A 19,492-nucleotide genomic window follows, 5' to 3' on the forward strand; every position below is an offset into this window, starting at 1 on the left:
CGTTACTGTGAAAAAAGAAATGAAAAATGCATACACTGTAATGCTGCAACAATTACCAATGTGTTTTTACACAAATGGCTCAATAAAGGAATCTGAATCTGAATCATTAGGCCTAGCCTCATGCCAGAGAGAGAGAGACACTGAAGTGAGAAGCCATGTTTTAACAGGTGTGTGGTGATCCATGATTGGGTGGTGGTGGGTGATGGTTACTGATTGAGTCTTGGAGTCTTGAAACCCATCCACCAATCGGTGCTGTGCTGCTAATGGAAGGGCAGGCCTAGCAGGGACCAATGGTGGAGGAAACAAAATGGAGAACAAGACACACACTGGGGAAGCACGTACATTGGGATGTAACACCCCCACACATAAGACAAAAACATGTTTGACATATAACACAACACCAACAAAACATGTTTTTAACAATGAGATTCCCATCTCCGATATGAACGTCAAAGTAAAGAGCCATGAAAAAAAAGGAAAACAACCAGCAGTCGGTACAACAACCACTTGCGTCAACAATGAATGAGTCAACAAACAAGAAGTTGGCAGCATGAGATTCTTATCTCCGAGATAGAGCATCCGCCAACACATTCTCGGATCCCTTCTTATGCTTTATTTCGAGGTTATAATTTTGGACTATGAGCGCCCAACGCATGAGGCGCTGATTGTGGTTGTACATCCGCGACAGAAATACCAGTGGCGGCTGGTGAATTCTTCTCCAGGGGGGGCGCTATACCAAACATTTTGCAAACATGTACCGAGGCACGCATTGGCGAATATTTAAGTAGGTAGAGTACAACTATCACCATTGCCATCAATCAATATATGATCACAGTCAGTCAATGCAGCCACGTTTCCAATAGCCCTACACAAACACGCATGCCCAGGTCTCTCTCTCACTCTCTCTCTCTCTCTCGTCATTTTAAACAAGTTACCATTATATTGTCCGGGTGATTATGCCCCCCTGTGGCAAAATTAATTAGTATCCCCCTCTATCTCTATATTATTCATTTTAAACATGTTTATTTTATTTTTAAGGGTCTAAAATTTTAATTAAAATAAAACATTTTCTTCTTCTCCTGCTCTCTTTACCAGGGGGGGCGGCGCCCCAGCGCCCCTAGTGGCCAGCCGCCACTGCTACCACTGGTAACGTGCTTGAACCGACATATACCTCAAAATATACCGAGATATACCTCATCTCCAGTACCTACTGTACTACATGAACGAAAACAAAGCACCCTTGCACTTGACCAGGCCCCGCCCCAGTGACCTCCTATAAGTCACCAGGCGTGGTCATACTCGCCCTTCCTCTGGAAAAGTTTTCCATCAGGAAAAAACCCCCTCAAGGGACCTCAGGGCGCGCTAAGAGCGAGACGCTCAGCCAGTACTCATATAACTAGGTTATATACATAACCTATCATTATATACTCGTACTGGCAATCGCGTCTCGCTCTTCGCCATATCGAGATATGGGGCAGAGCAGACGCGAGGCCAGACAAATGTACCCCCTGAGGACCCGCAAGCCCTACCACCAGGGGGGAGGGGAGTCCCGTTACCCCCCCTTCCTAGCGAAGAGGGGGCGGCAGTCAACTTCACCCAAGTGCGAAAAATATGGAACTAGAACCCCTAAAACACACAGCACAGGCGGGACCACGTGTGACACATCACCTCGTGGCACACACCCACACATCCCTGCTAACCCACCGAAGGGTGGGACGCAGGGGAGGTCCCAGACCTCAGAACCGCCTGGGAGACAGAACCCCCAGTCATGTCCATGAGGTAAAGCCTAACGAAGGGACCCGGGGAGGACCAGGAGGCCGCAGCACAGATGTCCTCCACCGAGGCCCCCCCTAACAAGGCGGCAGAGGCCGCCACTCCACGAGTGGAGTGCCAGGGGGGCCAGCCCAGCCAACGTGTAGTAAAGGGCTATGCCCTCGCACAACCAATGTGACAGGCGCTGTTTCGACAGTGCCTTACCAGCACGAGAGCCACCGTAACAAACAAAGAGCTGATCGGTAGCCCTGAGGTCCTGAGTCCGGCTGAGGTAAACCCCCAAAGCCCGGACTGGACACGACAGGTGAAGGCTCGCCTCTAACTCACCAGCGTGAGGAGGCGGATGAAACGCCTGAACCACAATATCCCTGGAGCGAAAAGAGCTCCGGATATTTTTTGGCACGAAGACTGGATTAGGCCTCAGAGTCGCACCGCTATTGACACGAATATACAAGCACTCAGGCCGCACCGAGAGAGCACAGAGCTCACCCACACGCTTAGCGGAGGTGATGGCCAGCAGGAATGCAGTCTTGCAGCTGTTCCAAAGACACCTGCTCAAGAGGCTCAAACGGGGCCTCGGACAACCGGCCGAGGACCAGTTGGAGGTCCCAACTCGGAGACAGAGAACGTTCCACCGGCTTAAGGCACCGAGCACCAAGCAGGAAACGCTTCACAAGAGGGTGGCTGAACAACGTAACGCCCTCAAAACCCCTCATGACAAGAGGATATAGCCGCGGCATATACCCTCACCGTCGAAGCCGACAGTCTATCCAAAATAGACTGAAGGAAGGAAAAGGACAGCGTCCAGGGGGCAGGACACCGGTTCCCAGCCCCCCACCTTACACCACTCTTGGAAAATACGCCACCTACCCGCGTAACCCGCGATAGTGGAGGGAGCATGCGCGTTCCGGATGGTGTCGACCACAGAAGGGTCCATCCTCTCCAGACTCACCCTCTCACCAGCCAAACCATCAGAGGCTGGCCCAGCACAGGGAACTGACACAGAGACCCGTGCGCCTGAGAGAGGGCCCGCGATGACCAAGGAACAGGCCACGGCGGGGCTAACAAGAGCTGGATCAGGACCGGGAACCACACAGCTGTACCCCAGTCCGACGCGAACAGGACCAAGGTCCTGTGCTCCCGACGTATCCGCACCAACAACTGACCTATCAGATGTATGGGGGGAAAAGAATCTCAGGCGGCCACGGCATCAAGTGCAAGGATGCTTTGTTTTCGTTCATGTAGTACAGTAGGTACTGGAGATGAGGTATATCTCGATATGGCGAAGAGCGAGACACGATTGCCAGTATGAGTATATAACAGGGGAACTGCATAAGAGAGCTTTAACACCTTCAAAAGCATTTTGACAATCAGCTGTCCAAATGAATGGTTTGGACGGTGTTGTGAAGGGCCAGATTAAACCGAATATATATATTTATTTATATATATATATTTAATTGTATTTGTATATTCTCTAATATTCCCTGATATCCCTTGTATATTCCTTGTACAATATGCATTGAATATCCATTCTAGCCTACTGAACATCCCATAATAGTCTCCATTCTACTATTGGTCGAGACCTTGGTGCCAGGCTGCCATACCCCCCAGACCCAGTTCAAACGTACCGCTCAACATGTACGAACAAGTCCTAGTTCCGCGTAGGAATCTGGCTACCGCACCACTAATGGTACTATTTGTTCATAGTGCGTATATATACTGCGCTACTAAAGTAGGACTTCCTTTTTAGTCCAGTTTCTTACCCTCCAACAGAGTGACAGACGTAAAGCCTCCCCGCGACGCCACGTGTGGGAGTAAGGCCAAGTTCGGCCTACCATCGGTATTGAGACATCGTGTATATTAATATTTGAATAGTCATATTTGGCACTATATCGTCGAGTTGGACGTAGTCTATTAAGCTAATAATAGTCTATTCATATGTAGTGCTTCGTGCGGTGAGAATACTATCGTAGTCAGTACCCCCATCGTTTCGGGTAGAACTGGCTGCTTATCCAGGGTGGCCGACCCCATGTGAGGCTGCACCCGAGGAGCCCCAGAGCCGACGAGCGAGTGGACCTGCATACCGGATTATTCTACCGACGACAGCCCGCCTTCCCAGGCACGGATTATGCTTTGTATACAGTGATTATTCTATGGATAAAGACCAACACTGCCGTGTGTTGGAAACCCCCCCCCCGGAGAGGACGACAGGTGAGGAGACGCTCTACACGACGAGGTCGCTTCACGTCTCTCCATCGTGGACCGGAGGAAGCCGGCCCACAGAGAGTCCAACTGCTTTCATCTGTGGATCGAGGATCGCTGAGGCACCGAGCCGCACAACCGTGGGTTCTCCCAGGATACCCTCGGCCAGACGGATACAGCCAGACTCTACACCCCCCCCCCCTTCTCCAGTTGTCTTACAAGCGACCGGAATTCCCCCCTAGTGTATCCAGTTCTATAATCATTAAAGTATCATTGCTATTATTCCTTAAATATTCCAGGTTGTATATTTACCGCCTGCGCCACCAGAGATTGGACGTTCTCTATTGATATACCAACGAATACTCATTTGCCATAAAAGTGCATCCTATTTCAAATCATAAATGTAATTAAGTGATTGCTCTACATACCTTTTGCTATGTATTAATTATTATTAAACGCAGACTTTCGACTTGGTACATTTGTGTTGGATCGTTTCATCTACGTGGGAGTGTTTACCATAATTATTTATGCCTAGTACTGGGTGGCCAGAGTCTAAAGTACAAGAGGTAGTGGTAGTAAGTATCATATCTAACAATACAGTCAGGGAATTGTACCCCTCAGTTACAGACGGGCTACACAGGCCAGTGAGAGAAGTGACGACAGAAGAAAAGTTTTGGCAAAAGCCACGATAATACCCAGCCATCCCAAGGAATCTACGCAATCCCCGCCTAGTAGTAGGCACTGGAAAAGTTGTGATTGCAGATATTCTTGCATCCACCGGACGCACTTGTCCTTGTCCTACCTGCTTACCAAGATAGGTAACCGTAGCCTTGCCAAACCCACACATGGCAAGGTTAAGGGTCAGGGAGGCTTCAGCTAAGCGGTTAAAGACAGTTTGTAAGGTTGTCATGTGGTCCCGCCAGTTGGTCGAATAGACAACCAAGTCATCGAGATAGGCATTACAATTTGGAACACCAGCCAGGACTAGGTTCACCAGTCGCTGGAAAGTGGCCGGGGCATTACGCATTCCAAAAGGCATCACAGTATATTGCAAAAAAATGTCAGGAGTAACAAACGCAGAGATTTCCGAGGCACGGGCGGTCAAAGGGACCTGCCAGTAACCCTTTAACAAATCTAGTTTGCTAACATAGGTGGCAGATCCAAGGTTGTCAATACAATCTTCCATGCGGGGCAGTGGGAAAGAATCAGGCACGGTGACAGCATTTACCTTTCGGAAATCAGTACAAAATCTAGGAGTTCCATCCGATTTGGGAGCTAACAAGCAAGGTGAACTCCAGGGACTGCAACTTGGCTTGGCTAAACCATGTTTCAACAAATAGTCAACCTCCTGTTGCATCATGGCTCTCTTGGTGATGTTAACACGGTATGCATGTTGCTTGATAGGCACAGCATTGTTAACATTAATATCATGGGCCAATACAGAAGTACAGGAGGGAACATCACCAAACAGAGCCATGTAGGCCTGAATCAAAGGTGTGATGTCCTCTCGCTGCTCCTCAGATACAGAGGGCTGTTCTTCAGTAGGTTCACCAGGAGAACTTGCATGTTCATCAGAGACCACAGGTAAAACAAGCGTCCCCTGCTCCAACAGCTTACCTACCACAAGACACTTGATATTACGCTTAAGAAGCTTCTGAACCGAGAGTTGGAAATGTGTGGCAATCTCTATTAAGTCTGCCTTGCGGCAGCTATCCAGCTCTCCCCAAGTAGGATTGCTCAAGAATTCCCCCAGATCAAAAGTACTAACTGCCATTTTAAACACAAATGATCTACTATACAAGTTTAAACAAACACAGTTCACCAAATCCATCAACCAACAACAATGAATCACGGGTTACAGAATCACGGCAGAGCCCCCATTTATGTTACGACCCCTGTGGGTCTAAGGGTAAAGGGCTGTAACATAACAGTTGGTTGAAAGAAATGATGGACCAGGTATGTAAACACAAGGATATTTATTGGTAAATGCAAAGGAAGCACATGTAGCTCAAGGGTGAGCCAAGGCCAAAACAACAAACAAACACCACTATTCTCCAAATAAACCAACCTAATCTATGGTAAAAGAAATGACATTACCTAAACTACCCTTACCTAACCAAGACAGGAGAAAACAATATCCAAAATGAAATTGCAGCTCACCCCATCTGTGCTTCCTGAAAAGAGAGAAAAACACATTAATGGTACAGACAAGAATGGCAAAATATATACAAAACAATCTAAAGCTAACAATGCTCTCTCTGTGGCCATACACACACAAGGCAATTTCCAAAAACACAAAGGCCAATAAACAAATGCAATAGTATCAAAGTCAATGTCACAAAGTATCATTAGGCCTAGCCTCATGCCAGAGAGAGAGACACTGAAGTGAGAAGCCATGTTTTAACAGGTGTGTGGTGATCCATGATTGGGTGGTGGGTGATGGTTACTGATTGAGTCTTGGAGTCTTGAAACCCATCCACCAATCGGTGCTGTGCTGCTAATGGAAGGGCAGGCCTAGCTGGGACCAATGGTGGAGGACGGGTTCTGGCTGGAGGGAGGAAACAAAATGGAGAACAAGACACACACTGGGGAAGCACATACATTGGTATGTAGCAGTGGCGGATTATGTTGGCGACACGATCGACACCAATACTGGGAATCGCGATCAGATAATTCGAATATTCTTTTTGAGGTACATCCTAGTGAAGGTAAGGCCTATATGGTATCAATCCTGCTGTGATCCAACCATGACTTTACTTCGATCACAAGATATGTGTGTAACGTTACTCCACAACGTGTGACGTTGGTGACGATCAAAGCATCAAGAAACTACCCCCCCCCCACCCTTTCATTCATGATGAAACATAATACAGATAATATAGATGTGATTTCGAAATAGTAGCATGTACAGGCGAGAAACTGCAATGTTTTTAGTGAATTGCACGTATTGCTGCATAGCGTAGTTTTCTGGGATTAGACAGGATTACTCTAAAACTATAGTCATATTCACCACGGTATAAAACGGGAATGTATGGATGAGAAAATTATTTCTTTAACACATATTGAACGATAGATAGTCGATGTCAAATGGGCCATAGTATTGTATCCATAGCTATAATATAGAATATAGTTATTTATAGCCCTGCAAACACTGCCACGTATTCCTATATTTTAGAGCCTCAGCCTGTTAAGTACAAACGATGCTCAACTGCGTGGTGCTGGTTGAGTTAAGAAATATAACTTTTAGTGCTAATGAAATCGAGTCATAGGTCTGAACTTGAGTTGTAGAAAAACTTGTTACTCACGTTTTTCTTTAGTAGTTGCAATATCCAAAAGTATATATCCAAAAGAAAATTGTATGACTGGATCCATAGCCTGTCTTATGTAGTACATGTAGAAATCCATTTGGAAATGAGTGATTAGGAGCGATTTTGGTAAACTGTGTAGCGTTCCTAGTTTCCTTTTCCTTAGCACATTATTATTATTATTATTATTATTATTATTATTATTATTATTATTATTATTATTATTATTATTATTATTATTATTATTATTATTATTATTATTATTATTATTATTATTATTATTATTATTATTATTATAGACTTCAATTCATTCAGCGTTTTTTTCTCTTCCTGTTTTTGCTTGTGAATTTTCACCTAGATCCCTGATTCGTATCATTGTATCATTGGAAAGCCACACTCATTGGCTACAACCCTGTCCAATAATTTTCGAGATCGCCAAATGATTGACGGAGCCCCAGGAGTCGGGGGTGGTAATCTGATTCTGCTGTGTACTTTGGCGCACACCTCACATATCGGTATGTAACTCGAGAACCGCTGAGCGGATTTTGTCGCCTGAAACGGCAATCGACAGGCAACAAATATGGCTTTAATTCTTTCTATATATTGTATTAAAAGAAATGGACACCGAGCCGCTAGAGGTCGGCAAAGTGGCGGTGGGCAAATCGTCCTCAAGAGGGCCCACATGTGGGCCCCCAAGTGTTAAGAGCTTTTAAATACATACAGTATTTAAATATCGTTTTTCTTTTTTTTCTTTTTTTTTGCTCTTTTTCCCCCTCCTTTTTCCTCCAATTTTCTCCCATCCCAATGTTAGTCGTTATGCCAATTCCCAATCCCCTTCCTGGTCGCTGCGCACTTACCCCCCACAGTCGGTCTGGGAGAGTGGAGGCTACCATAGTACCACGTGCTTCCTCCGACACACGTCCAGCCAATCAACCGCTTCTTTTCACATGGCAGCGCGGATTCTCACTGAGAGGGCGTAGCGTGTGGGAGGACCACACTATCCCACTTAGATCCTATCCGAAATTAGACATATTTTCATGTAACTTGTGTCGGTCTGATACGGCACACTGCAACCTATACTATGCATTTCAATCAAAGGTTTATGTCAGCTTAACAATGTGGGTAAACTGAACCCTGGGGGCCCCGGACCATTAGGGGCCCTGTGCCGCCAAAAGACCAAGGATTTGTGTGTATCTTAAATGCATTATCTCACAAATGTCAGTTAGAATATGTATCCTTTATCAAAAGGCCCTGCAAATGAGTATTTACTGAGCGGTTTAAAAAAACATTCCTTCACAGGGGAGCGTAGAGGCATAATGCGGCCCTGGCAGTGAGTGGGAGATGTGTGGACATCAGTTCTGTCTTAGTGCTGCTGATGGTGTTGCTCCTTTCTTCTGTCACTGCTCTTCTGATCAATAAGTCTGATGAAGAACGTCAGGTTGAACCCAAATAAACCCACTTCATACCTGTAAGAGTTTACCCACCTTTTACAGACTGAAATTCACAGTATAGATTATAATAAATGGTATTGGAAACAGGGCCTTTTGAGGACATAAGAAAATATATTATTTAAATATATAAATATATAATAATAATAATAATAATATATATATATATATTAGGGCTGCCCCTTCTATGTGGATTATATGATCTGCTACTGATTAAATCGGCAAATCAATTCGATGACAATTTACCTATCTCAAGCCCCGCCCTCTCTTCTTGATCTTCCAATCACAACTCTGGCTTTCCTCTGACAAACTTTGTTTGTGTGTTCATTTGAGCACAGACAGCCCCAATAGTATTACTAGTATTCTTCAGGCAAAGCCGTTGCAGTGGCGTAAACGAGGAAATATTGTGCACGTTTCTATAATTGTTTTGTCGGAACCGGAAACGCCTGTAGCCTGTACTTCCTGTACTTCCGTTTAGACACTTTAGGAGGCATATCTTGTCCAGCCTAGCCTAACTCTGACTGTAGACAGGAGGTCCCAGTTCTGACTAAGGCATTTCTAACGAACAGTTTTGTAGCCTTCTTATCACACGCAGCAGGGAAGGAACAGACTGAGTGATACACGGTAGGGGAGGGATCAGATGTCAAAACAATCTATCCGGTACAGGCTGTAGTTGTGCTGCGCGATCCTATAAAAATGGCAAACCAATCCGCCCAGCAATTAGCCAGATAAGTGGCGTCTTAGCCAGTAGGTGTGGGTGGTTGATTGAGAAGGACTTATAGACCCTGGCTTTAGAATTTCAGGGCCCTGCAGGGGGTGGGGTGGGGGGGTAACAAGCTTATGAGATTAAAAGGAAAACATTTCTCAGTGTTTTTTCAACAGCACATTATCATGGGACATGGGATCACTGGCTTGATTGATTTAGAACAAACACTAGAACCTAATGTATTCCTGCATTCATAGCCCTAACCTTCCCCAACCCACCAATAGAGGGCGACATCAACGTCATTATGGACTGTATATCTACATTAGTCACTGTTGAAGTTTACAGACATTTGAAAATAATAATACATTTGCATTTTTATTGTAAAAAAAAATTGGATTGGCTTTTTTGTTTTGGAAGAATAACCCGAATACGTGAATATCTTATAATATTTACATCATTTATGTTCACTCCCAAAACAACTCCTTGGAACTAAGCTGTAAAATAAAAGCTCAATGCACGGTTAAGGTCTGTGTATTGATGGTATTATTAATAGCCTATACGGCCTGTATTGTGCGGACGGACAGTTGAAGAGCCGACGCTTGCAGTGTGAAAATGTACAGTAGGCGTTATTTGTGGCGCACCACCAGACATCCGCTCTAGCGCTGAGGATCAGGGAGAGGGGCGTGGTGGTGAGTTACAGCTGACAGCAAGAGACGAGGAGCGCACTCCTGCAGAAGAGCTCACCATGCCCGATGGATGGGTATAACGGGTTCACTTCACACGAATAAAACAGAGTATTTACATAAACGGACGAGGAGGGGAGGGGGGCAAAGCACGTTGGACTCCCCGCGGCGCGCATATACAAGTAATGGATTCTAATGTTCGGAACGGAAGAATAGATGAAAAATGTAGGAGTCGCACGTTATTATAATCCACGGGATTCCTCAGAGAGGTGGTTATTACTCGTCATCGGGGGGGAGAACGGTGCCAAAGTGCGATTTGAGAGCGTAGAGTCCTATTCATGCAAATTTGTCAAATCATAGGCGGTGCCTTTGGGCGATGATGGAGTCACAGCCGGAGAAGCAAACCCCTCGGGAGCATCCAGCGTCTTCAAACACTGTGATGCGCAGCGCAGCTCGGACGCACTGACTTGCTGTGGCACCGGAGATGTTCCACGCGTTCTACTCCAAGCCAGGAGAGAGAAGATAAAGTAAGAGAGAGAGAAGATAAAGTAAAGAGAGAGAGGCTCTTCTTCTCTCTTCTTCTTCTTCAGCTGACCAGATACAGGCTACAGAGACGACTGGACCCCTCGGGATTGTTCCAGCCACAAGCTTATTATTGCGCACAGACCAGCAGCTATAGATCACCGTTTGCCTTATTTATTTTTTCATTTTATTTATTTTTCTCCAGTCAATTTATACGACTGAGGATACTAAATGCGAACGAAATCATCGACAGCCAATCGACTTTGTTGAATTCATATAGGTGTGACCCTTTTGATATCTGCACGATCTCTCCCAGATCAACTTAATTATTAAAGAAAAAAAACTTTTTTATTTTTATTTTTATAACTGCTTGCCGACTTCCCTCACCGACCACCACCATCATGTCAGAGGACGACAGCAGCTCCACGAGCGGCTCCGTGTCCGACACCGAGAGCAGCGGCAGCGGCAGCAGCAGCAGCAACGTGAGCGTCCTGAGCTGGGAGCAAGTGCAGCGGCTCGACTGCATCCTGACGGAGACCATCCCGATCCACGGCCGCGGGAACTTCCCCACCCTGCAGATGGAGCCGCGGCACATCGTCACCGTGGTGCGCAGTCGGATGGAGGAGCGGCGGATCCGCGTGCGCGACGTGCGGCTCAACGGCTCGGCGGCCAGCCACGTGCTGGAGGGCGGCAGCAGCGGCCTGGGCTACAAGGACCTGGACCTCATCTTCTGTGCAGACATGAAGGGGGAACGGGATTTTCAGATCGTCAAGGACATCGTTTTGGAATGTCTCCTGGATTTCTTACCCGACTGTGTGAATAAAGAGAAGATATCCCCGTTGACGTTAAAGGTACTGTTTTTATTATTATTATTATTATTATTATTATTATTATTATTATTATTATTATTATTATTATTATTATTATTATTATTATTATTATTATTATTATTATTATTATTATTATTATTATTATTATTATATTATATTATTATTATTAAAATTATAATTTTTTTGTATTCTTAAAAAAAAAAAAAAAATATATATATATATATATATATATATATATATATATATATATATATATATATATATATATATATATATATATATAGAAAACTATTCAATTGATTTATTTATGTATGTAGTTTAATTATAGGTGGCTGCTACATAAGCATTTTCTCCAGTTGGGCGACATATAGGCGTGTAAACCTCGCAAGCCAGAAGCAATCTTGCATAATTATTTCACAACGCAAGATTAAGTCTGGCCTCCCATTCATTGAAGCCATTTCTACCACGGAGCCAATCAGAACTAAGACTGTGACGTGATGATGATGGCCACTGTGCGCCACTTGCAAGCGTCTTCATTGTTACCGTAGAAACTATTCATTGGTAGTAAAATATTTTATAAAACATTTTGCCCTCTATTTTTATTCTTCATAGTCTTCATTGTGATTACTGCAACTCATTAAATGTATTTCATTCAAATCGACCTACCTTATATTAGTGACAAAACTGTAATCCTAATTTTACTTATGATATCTTTGCCACAAAGGCATATTTGTGTATAGGCTACACTGATTTAAGTAATTGAAAGGATTAAACTTGCGGTGCCAGCAGAGCAAATTAATTGGATGGCCGTCTGATTTAAGACATGGGAATGTTGACATGGGGCTGTTATTTTCTAGGGAGGAGTGGCGGTTCGTGAAAGCAGAGGTACTTTACTGGGATGATAAGATGATACACATTTAAATGTAGAACTGGCCTATATATTCACATCATTGCGCAACAGATCGTCAGTTGATAAGGTGCAGGTTGTTGATCGTGATTTTAGTATTGGATTAATAATGGAAGATAGACAGCTGCGTGCACGCACGCAAGCACACACACACACACACACACACACACACACACACACACACACACACACACACACACACACACACACACCTACACACACACACCTACACACACACACACACACACACACACACACACACACACACACACACACACACACACACACACACACACTACACACACCTACACACACACACGCACACACACACATTTCCCAAGAGGCAGGGAGTCCGGTCGTTGTCTCGTTCAACAAGTAAGGATGAAAGGTGGGCCATGGGTGGGCAAAGTGACCATTTTAACATTAAATGACAAGTAAACCAGTAATATTCATATTAACGTTTAACCACAATGATGTTATGTGGGCAGTACAGTAATACTAGATGGGCATTGGCAATGCAACACCATGAGCGGAACGGGGCATAATAGCAACCTTGAGCAATTTTTTAATAAAAAACATTTAAAATCTGAGCGACAGATATTAAAACACGCTCCTCTCTCAGGGAGACAAGCCCCACTCCGCTCACGTGCTTGGGTGTTGCGTCTGGCTCCGTGCCGCGCCTACCTTTTGGGGAAGCCACACGTGGTAAAATAAATTAGGCACTACTTTAAAAAGCATCTCCCACCATCCATTAGGGGAAAAAAATAGACTGCAAATGAATAAGAGCTTAAAACATCCTCCAATGGACAAAACCAGAAGCCTAAACGTTTCTGACCTGAGTGTGTGAATAAGGACTATTAAATAATAAAGAAAAGCGGGCCAAGCTGTAAGCCTTCAAAACCATAAACCATAAACCATGAGCTTAAACTCCAAAAAGACAGTGAAGACACCTGATCTTGTCAGAATCAAACCAGGGGAAGGTGATGAGACCAGGACCACCAGGCCATGGGTATCCTATATGAAGGCCAGACGACTCTTACATTGTGAAATCCTGCAAGGTTTCTTTTGGCCTGCGAGGCTAGACTTAGTGACCACCGTGCATGGCTTGGAGTTCAATTAGATTAGTTGACTGATAGTAAAATGTTGGTTTTCAGTGGTTAAGAGGATTGGGCTTAAACCAATTTACCAGAGGATCCTGTCCTCAGCCACCTATAGCCCATATCCTAGGCAGGTGTAGCCTACTGCTCCATGTCCTACATTGTTGGGGCTAGTACAGGTAAAAGCTAAGCTTCATAATTTATCCAGATGGAATTAGATAATATTAGATAATAATATTAACACAATAGTGAGGATTTCATTAGCAAATTGACACCAAATCTGCATTACATGGGCATGTAGGCCTATCCTGTCTCTAGATGAGGCAGGGCATTCATCAAACTCAGACATGAACGAAATAAATGATTAACCCTTTTCTTATGTCTGTCTGTCTGTCTGTCTGTCTGTCTGTCTGTCTGTCTGTCTGTCTGTCTGTCTGTCTGTCTGTCTGTCTGTCTGTCTGTCTGTCTGTCTGTCTGTCTGTCTCTCTGTCTCTCTCTCTCCCTCTCTCTCTCTCCCCCCCCCCTCTCTCTCTCTCTCTCTCTCTCTCTCTCTCTCTCTCTCTCTCTCTCTCTCTCTCTCTCTCTCTCTCTCTCTCTCTCTCTCCCCCCCCCCCCCCCCCCCCCCCCCCCCTCTCTCTCTCTCTCTCTCTCTCTCTCTCTGCCCTCACCCCCTCACAGGAAGCGTATGTACAGAAGATGGTGAAGGTGTGCAACGACTCCGACCGGTGGAGCCTGATCTCGCTCTCCAACAACCGGGGCAAGAACGTGGAGCTGAAGTTCGTGGACTCGCTGCGACGGCAGTTCGAGTTCAGCGTGGACTCCTTCCAGATCAAACTGGACTCCCTGCTGCTGTTCTACGAGTGTTCGGAGAACCCGATGGCCGAGACCTTCCACCCCACCGTCGTGGGCGAGAGCGTGTACGGGGACTTCGCCGAGGCCCTGGACCACCTGCGCCACAAGGTGATCTGCACGCGGAACCCGGAGGAGATCCGCGGCGGCGGGCTGCTGAAGTACTGCCACCTGCTGGTGAGCGGGTTCCGGGCCGAGTCGGAGCCCGACATGAAGCTGCTGCAGCGATACATGTGCTCCCGCTTCTTCATTGACTTCTCCGACATCGGCGAGCAGCAGCGCAAGCTGGAGGCCTACCTGCAGAACCACTTCGTGGGCCTGGAGGACCGGAAGTACGACTACCTGGTGACACTCCACGGGGTGGTCAACGAGAGCACCGTGTGCCTGATGGGACACGAGAGGCGGCAGACCCTGAGTCTGATCGGGATGCTGGCGGTGCGCGTGCTCGCCGAGCAGAACGTCATCCCCAACGTGGCCAACGTTACCTGTTACTATCAGCCGGCCCCTTATGTGGCAGATGGTAACTTCAGTAACTACTACATAGCACAGGTACAGCCGGTGTTCGCTTGCCAGCAGCATGCTTACTCCACCTGGCTGCCCTGTAACTGAGCCGGCTCTGGGTCGAGGTGGAGGAGGAGGGAGGGGGGGAGAGAGAGAGAGAGACAGAGAGACAGAGAGAGACAGACAGACCGATTCTTTTAAAAAGGAGCTGAGGCGCCCAGTTGCTCGCTCTAATCTGTCCAGTGTTTTGAAGCTCAATGAATAAGGGATCCCCACCTTAATGTTTTGCCTCAAAGCCCGTTTCTCTCCACGTTGTCTTGAGTCTGGTAGGTAAGGGAGAGTACAGCCGAGGTTGCCGTGACGACCTCGCTAACCGTTTCACGCGGGAGGCCCAGCAGAAGTTTCGGGGGGGGGAAGTCTGGTTTGGGTAATTGGGGGAATACTGGCTTGATGCATGAACTGTGACGGCCAAGAATGCAAAGCAGCAGAAGTCTCACTGACAACGATCCCAGACCGATCGATTCTGTCACAATCTGATTAGTCAGCGAGATTTAACGGCAGACCGCGCAAACGGCTGCATCAGTGCCCTGCGGTTGACAGCTGCTGTTACTGAGAGGAGAAAAAAAGCACCCTGGGCTTTCTCAGAGGGGGGGGGGGGGGGGTGCGTGGCTATAGCACCCCTCACACACTGAGTGAAAGAGTAGCGGAGGGGGTTACAGAAGGGCGAGCGATGTCATCACCAGTTCAGATGACAAATTGACATCTTAGCTAGCATTTGGATATAATTATGGTTGTTTACAGACCAAAGATTTTTGATTGTTTCTAAAAAAGAAAACGATAAAAAAAATCAAATAAAAATATAGCACCATAGTTTGATGGGGGGGTAATTAAACAACATGTATAAATGCTCTCTTTATTTGTATAATTATGTGAATATGTGTTTTTAAGTGCCTATGATGCCTGTCAGCAGGCAGAGAAGAGAATGAGCAGCAGGCCATGACGTTTTGTGAATTAGCCCCAGTCTGGTTATCGTCAGACACACCTTAGCAACCCCAGAGGCTTGTGAATGTATATGTGAAACCATGATTCATGCACAGTCAGTGTTGTGTACTTCTCTGATGAAAAAGAATATCCTGCAGTTGTCGTATTGATTAAAAGGGGAAGTGGTGCATTTTGCCTGCGTACCTAAATATAATGTTCGATTGACACGTCGATGCAAAAAAATAAATATTCCGTTTACTTTGCAGATATTTGGAAGCTCAATGTCGATATAACATGACCTTCTCTGAGGAGGGCAGACACTCTAAAGACCGTTATGCTGTCAAACTCACATAGAAACAACCTCCACAGAGGGCTTGGTCTCCGCTGTATTGCATGTTACAAGCTAGATTGATAATCATTTGTTTGTCATATCCATTGACAACTCGGTTGATGAGCATTTCAGAAATCAGCAATAAAGAAAGGCAAAACCTTGGGAGTTTCACTTTACACAATGTTTACTGTATATTTTGTATAGTGGTGCTTCTTTCTCTTTCTTTTTCCCCCACTATGCTTACAACAGACCGAGGACAGACTGTTCAGAGAGAGAGAGGAGAGACTACATTCAGACATAGAGAGAGAGGAGAGACTACATTCAGACAGAGAGAGAGGAGAGACTACATTCAGACATAGAGAGAGAGGAGAGACTACATTCAGACATAGAGAGAGAGGAGAGACTACATTCAGACAGAGAGAGAGGAGAGACTGCATTCAGACATAGAGAGAGAGGAGAGACTACATTCAGACATAGAGAGAGAGGAGAGACTACATTCAGACATAGAGAGAGAGAGGATAGACTTCATTCCGACATAGAGAGAGAGGAGAGACTACATTCAGACATAGAGAGAGAGGAGAGACTACATTCAGACAGAGAGAGAGGAGAGACTACATTCAGACATAGAGAGAGGAGAGACTACATTCAGACATAGAGAGAGAGGAGAGACTAGTCAGAGAGAGGAGAGACTAGTCAGAGAGATAGAGAGCAGATACTGCTTTCAGAGAGAGGAGAGACTACATTCAGACAGAGAGAGAGGAGAGACTAGTCAGAGAGGAGAGTAGTCAGAGAGAGGAGAGACTCAGACTACATTCAGACATAGAGATAGAGTGAGGAGAGACTAGTCAGAGAGATACAGAGAGGAGAGACTAGTCAGAGAGAGGAGAGACTACATTCAGACATAGAGAGAGAGGAGAGACTAGTCAGAGAGAGGAGAGACTAGTCAGAGAGATACAGAGAGGAGAGACTAGTCAGAGAGAGGAGAGACTACATTCAGACAGAGAGAGAGGAGAGACTAGTCAGAGAGAGGTGAGACTACATTCAGACATAGAGAGAGAGAGGAGAGACTAGTCAGAGAGATACAGAGAGGAGAGACTAGTCAGAGAGAGGAGAGACTACATTCAGACAGAGAGAGAGGAGAGACTAGTCAGAGAGAGAGGAGAGACTACATTCAGACAGAGAGAGAGGAGAGACTAGTCAGAGAGAGAGGAGAGACTACATTAAGTCAGAGAGAGAGGAGAGACTGCTTTCAAAGAGAGAGAGAGAGAGAGAGAGAGGATACGCTACATTGGGAGAGAGAGACAGACAGTGTGTTCCTGTGCTCTTGTAGAACCATATTTGCAGAGACACCTCAGATGACAGGACATTATTTGCTGTAGCACCCTAGCAGGGAATTCCACAGCTGCTGCCGAAGAGGCTGAACTCAGCCGGGCCACAGACACTCCAGTCGGGGTCGACTCTAACCCTCCACAAAATACTGTGCCAAAGGTTGACCTCCTGTTAGCCCCCGATGTTTAATGAGCCCATTGGCTGATATAAAGAAAGAGGTTCTGCACTGACACTGTGACGAGAGTGAAAAGGAAGTGAGTGATCGACAGAGAGAGAGAGAGGGGGGGTGGGGGGTGATTGAGTCCAAGTGGGAAAAGCCAGAATCGAGAGGCAGTCGTCCTGGAGAGATGGGTGCAACTGGTGATGGGGTTTATCTGTAGGACCACCACGCTTTACTGTCGACGCTCTCCGTATTGAGGTCCTAGTTACACAAGGACCAGGCTGTCTCACGTTGACGGATCTTCTCCTTTTCTTCTGTCGGGAGCTGCTATTTTAAAGCACTTATCTGCTCTAGGCATCCGATCATCAGCGTAGACAGAGAGATGGAAGACGACTGCCTGGATTGTTTAATTGTAATTTAACAATAACTCGGTATACGGTTCACGACAACAGAGGTTTTAGGGCATACGGTATAGTTTCACTCAACAGTGTTAGATTATATCCACAGTGGGCTGCAGAAGTTGCAAAGATATTTGGTTTTGCTCGTTCATCGTAGAAGATCAGTATCTATTACTGTAGGTCCAACCCCAGTAATCCTTGTGTGTGCGAACTACAATGCATTCCTCGGGAGACAGACACAACGCGGAACTGTAATAAAGAGGGAGATACTATAGGAGATGAGAGGTTGGGGATTGGCCCAGTTAACACACATCACCTGAATGCTATGTTGTCTAAAGAAATTATCTCTTTGAGAAGCTTTTCTGTTTTCTCTGTTCAGTTGCTATCTTCTTTCTTTTCTTCTCTCTGACTGTACATTACAACACTCTCCTGTGGATTGTGTGCAGGCAGTGTATAGTCCTAGAAACCCAGTGAGGCGTTAACAGCTGACGGGAACCAGAGGCTGTGGGTCTTGTCTTGTACCGTCTTGTCTTGTACGCGTTGTCTCAAATGTCCCATTTCTGTTTCGATGCAGTCTTTTACAATCAAACTTTGAAATAAAAGAAATAAAATGATCTCGTCTTGTATGTATATTTTTTAACGATTGTTATTTTTATAAATATACCAGACACTGCAGATGTCGCAGCGCTCTTGAATCTGTGATCAGGTTACAAAGGGATGTACGTTCTCGATAGCTTTTTTTTTGTTTGTTTTTTTGCAGATCTTATATTATGTGTCCAATGGGTTGAACGTTAAAGGATGTTTTCATCAATAAAAGAAAATCTGAAAACCAGATTGAAACGTCTCCTGTACTTCATTGAATTTCAAACATCTCAACGTTGGATTATGTTGAATTACTTCAACTACACAGGATACAGTCTAGTAGTCTCTCTCCGGACCAACTATCCTATCTAACATAAGATATTACCTAACATAAGATATTACCCACTTGCAGAGGACTGATGTGGGCCTGATCTACAGCTACCCTTTTTGATTTGTGTGTTTGCTTTATTGGGATCTTGGGTGGGGCAGTGGATGGGTGCCGGGCGTGTTGTGGGTTTATGCGTTTCATTTTCTTAATTTCTTTTAATAATTGAAAAACCTCAATAAATAGATTTAGAAAAACACACGTATATATGTATATATATATAGCGCCCACTGTATCTCCCTGTTCTCTGATCATCAAGTCCATTGATTTCGGTTTTCTTTTTGCGAGAGAGAGAGAGAGAGAGAGAGAGAGAGAGAGAGAGAGAGAGAGAGTCTCTTTTCACCAGCGTTGGCCATTCATCAGCTTGTTTAGATGGGTTCAGACACTGCTCACTGAGGCCTGCTGCCTGGGCCTGCCAGCCCCACCGGTCCAGCCACAGCCAGAACCGGCCTCTCCGCCTTGCCAGAAACAGCCTGCTGATGAATGTGAGGGGATTTGCATCC

The 19,492-nt window shown here is 45.5% G+C and overlaps 1 protein-coding gene across 1 annotated transcript; it reads left to right on the top strand.

Annotated features, from left to right (window-relative positions):
* The first annotated feature begins 10,176 nt into the window (after nucleotides 1-10,176).
* On the top strand, nucleotides 10,177-18,856 carry tent5aa (terminal nucleotidyltransferase 5Aa). The gene is made up of 2 exons (XM_084336430.1): nucleotides 10,177-11,490; nucleotides 14,152-18,856. The coding sequence occupies exons 1-2, from the start codon at nucleotides 11,041-11,043 to the stop codon at nucleotides 14,929-14,931; spliced, it is 1,230 nt and encodes a 409-aa protein (XP_084192556.1). The 5' UTR covers nucleotides 10,177-11,040; the 3' UTR covers nucleotides 14,932-18,856.
* Nucleotides 18,857-19,492: the final 636 nt, after the last annotated feature.

This window comes from Notolepis coatsorum (assembly GCF_963971535.1).
Source record: "Notolepis coatsorum genome assembly, chromosome: 19".
NCBI lineage: Eukaryota > Metazoa > Chordata > Actinopteri > Aulopiformes > Paralepididae > Notolepis > Notolepis coatsorum.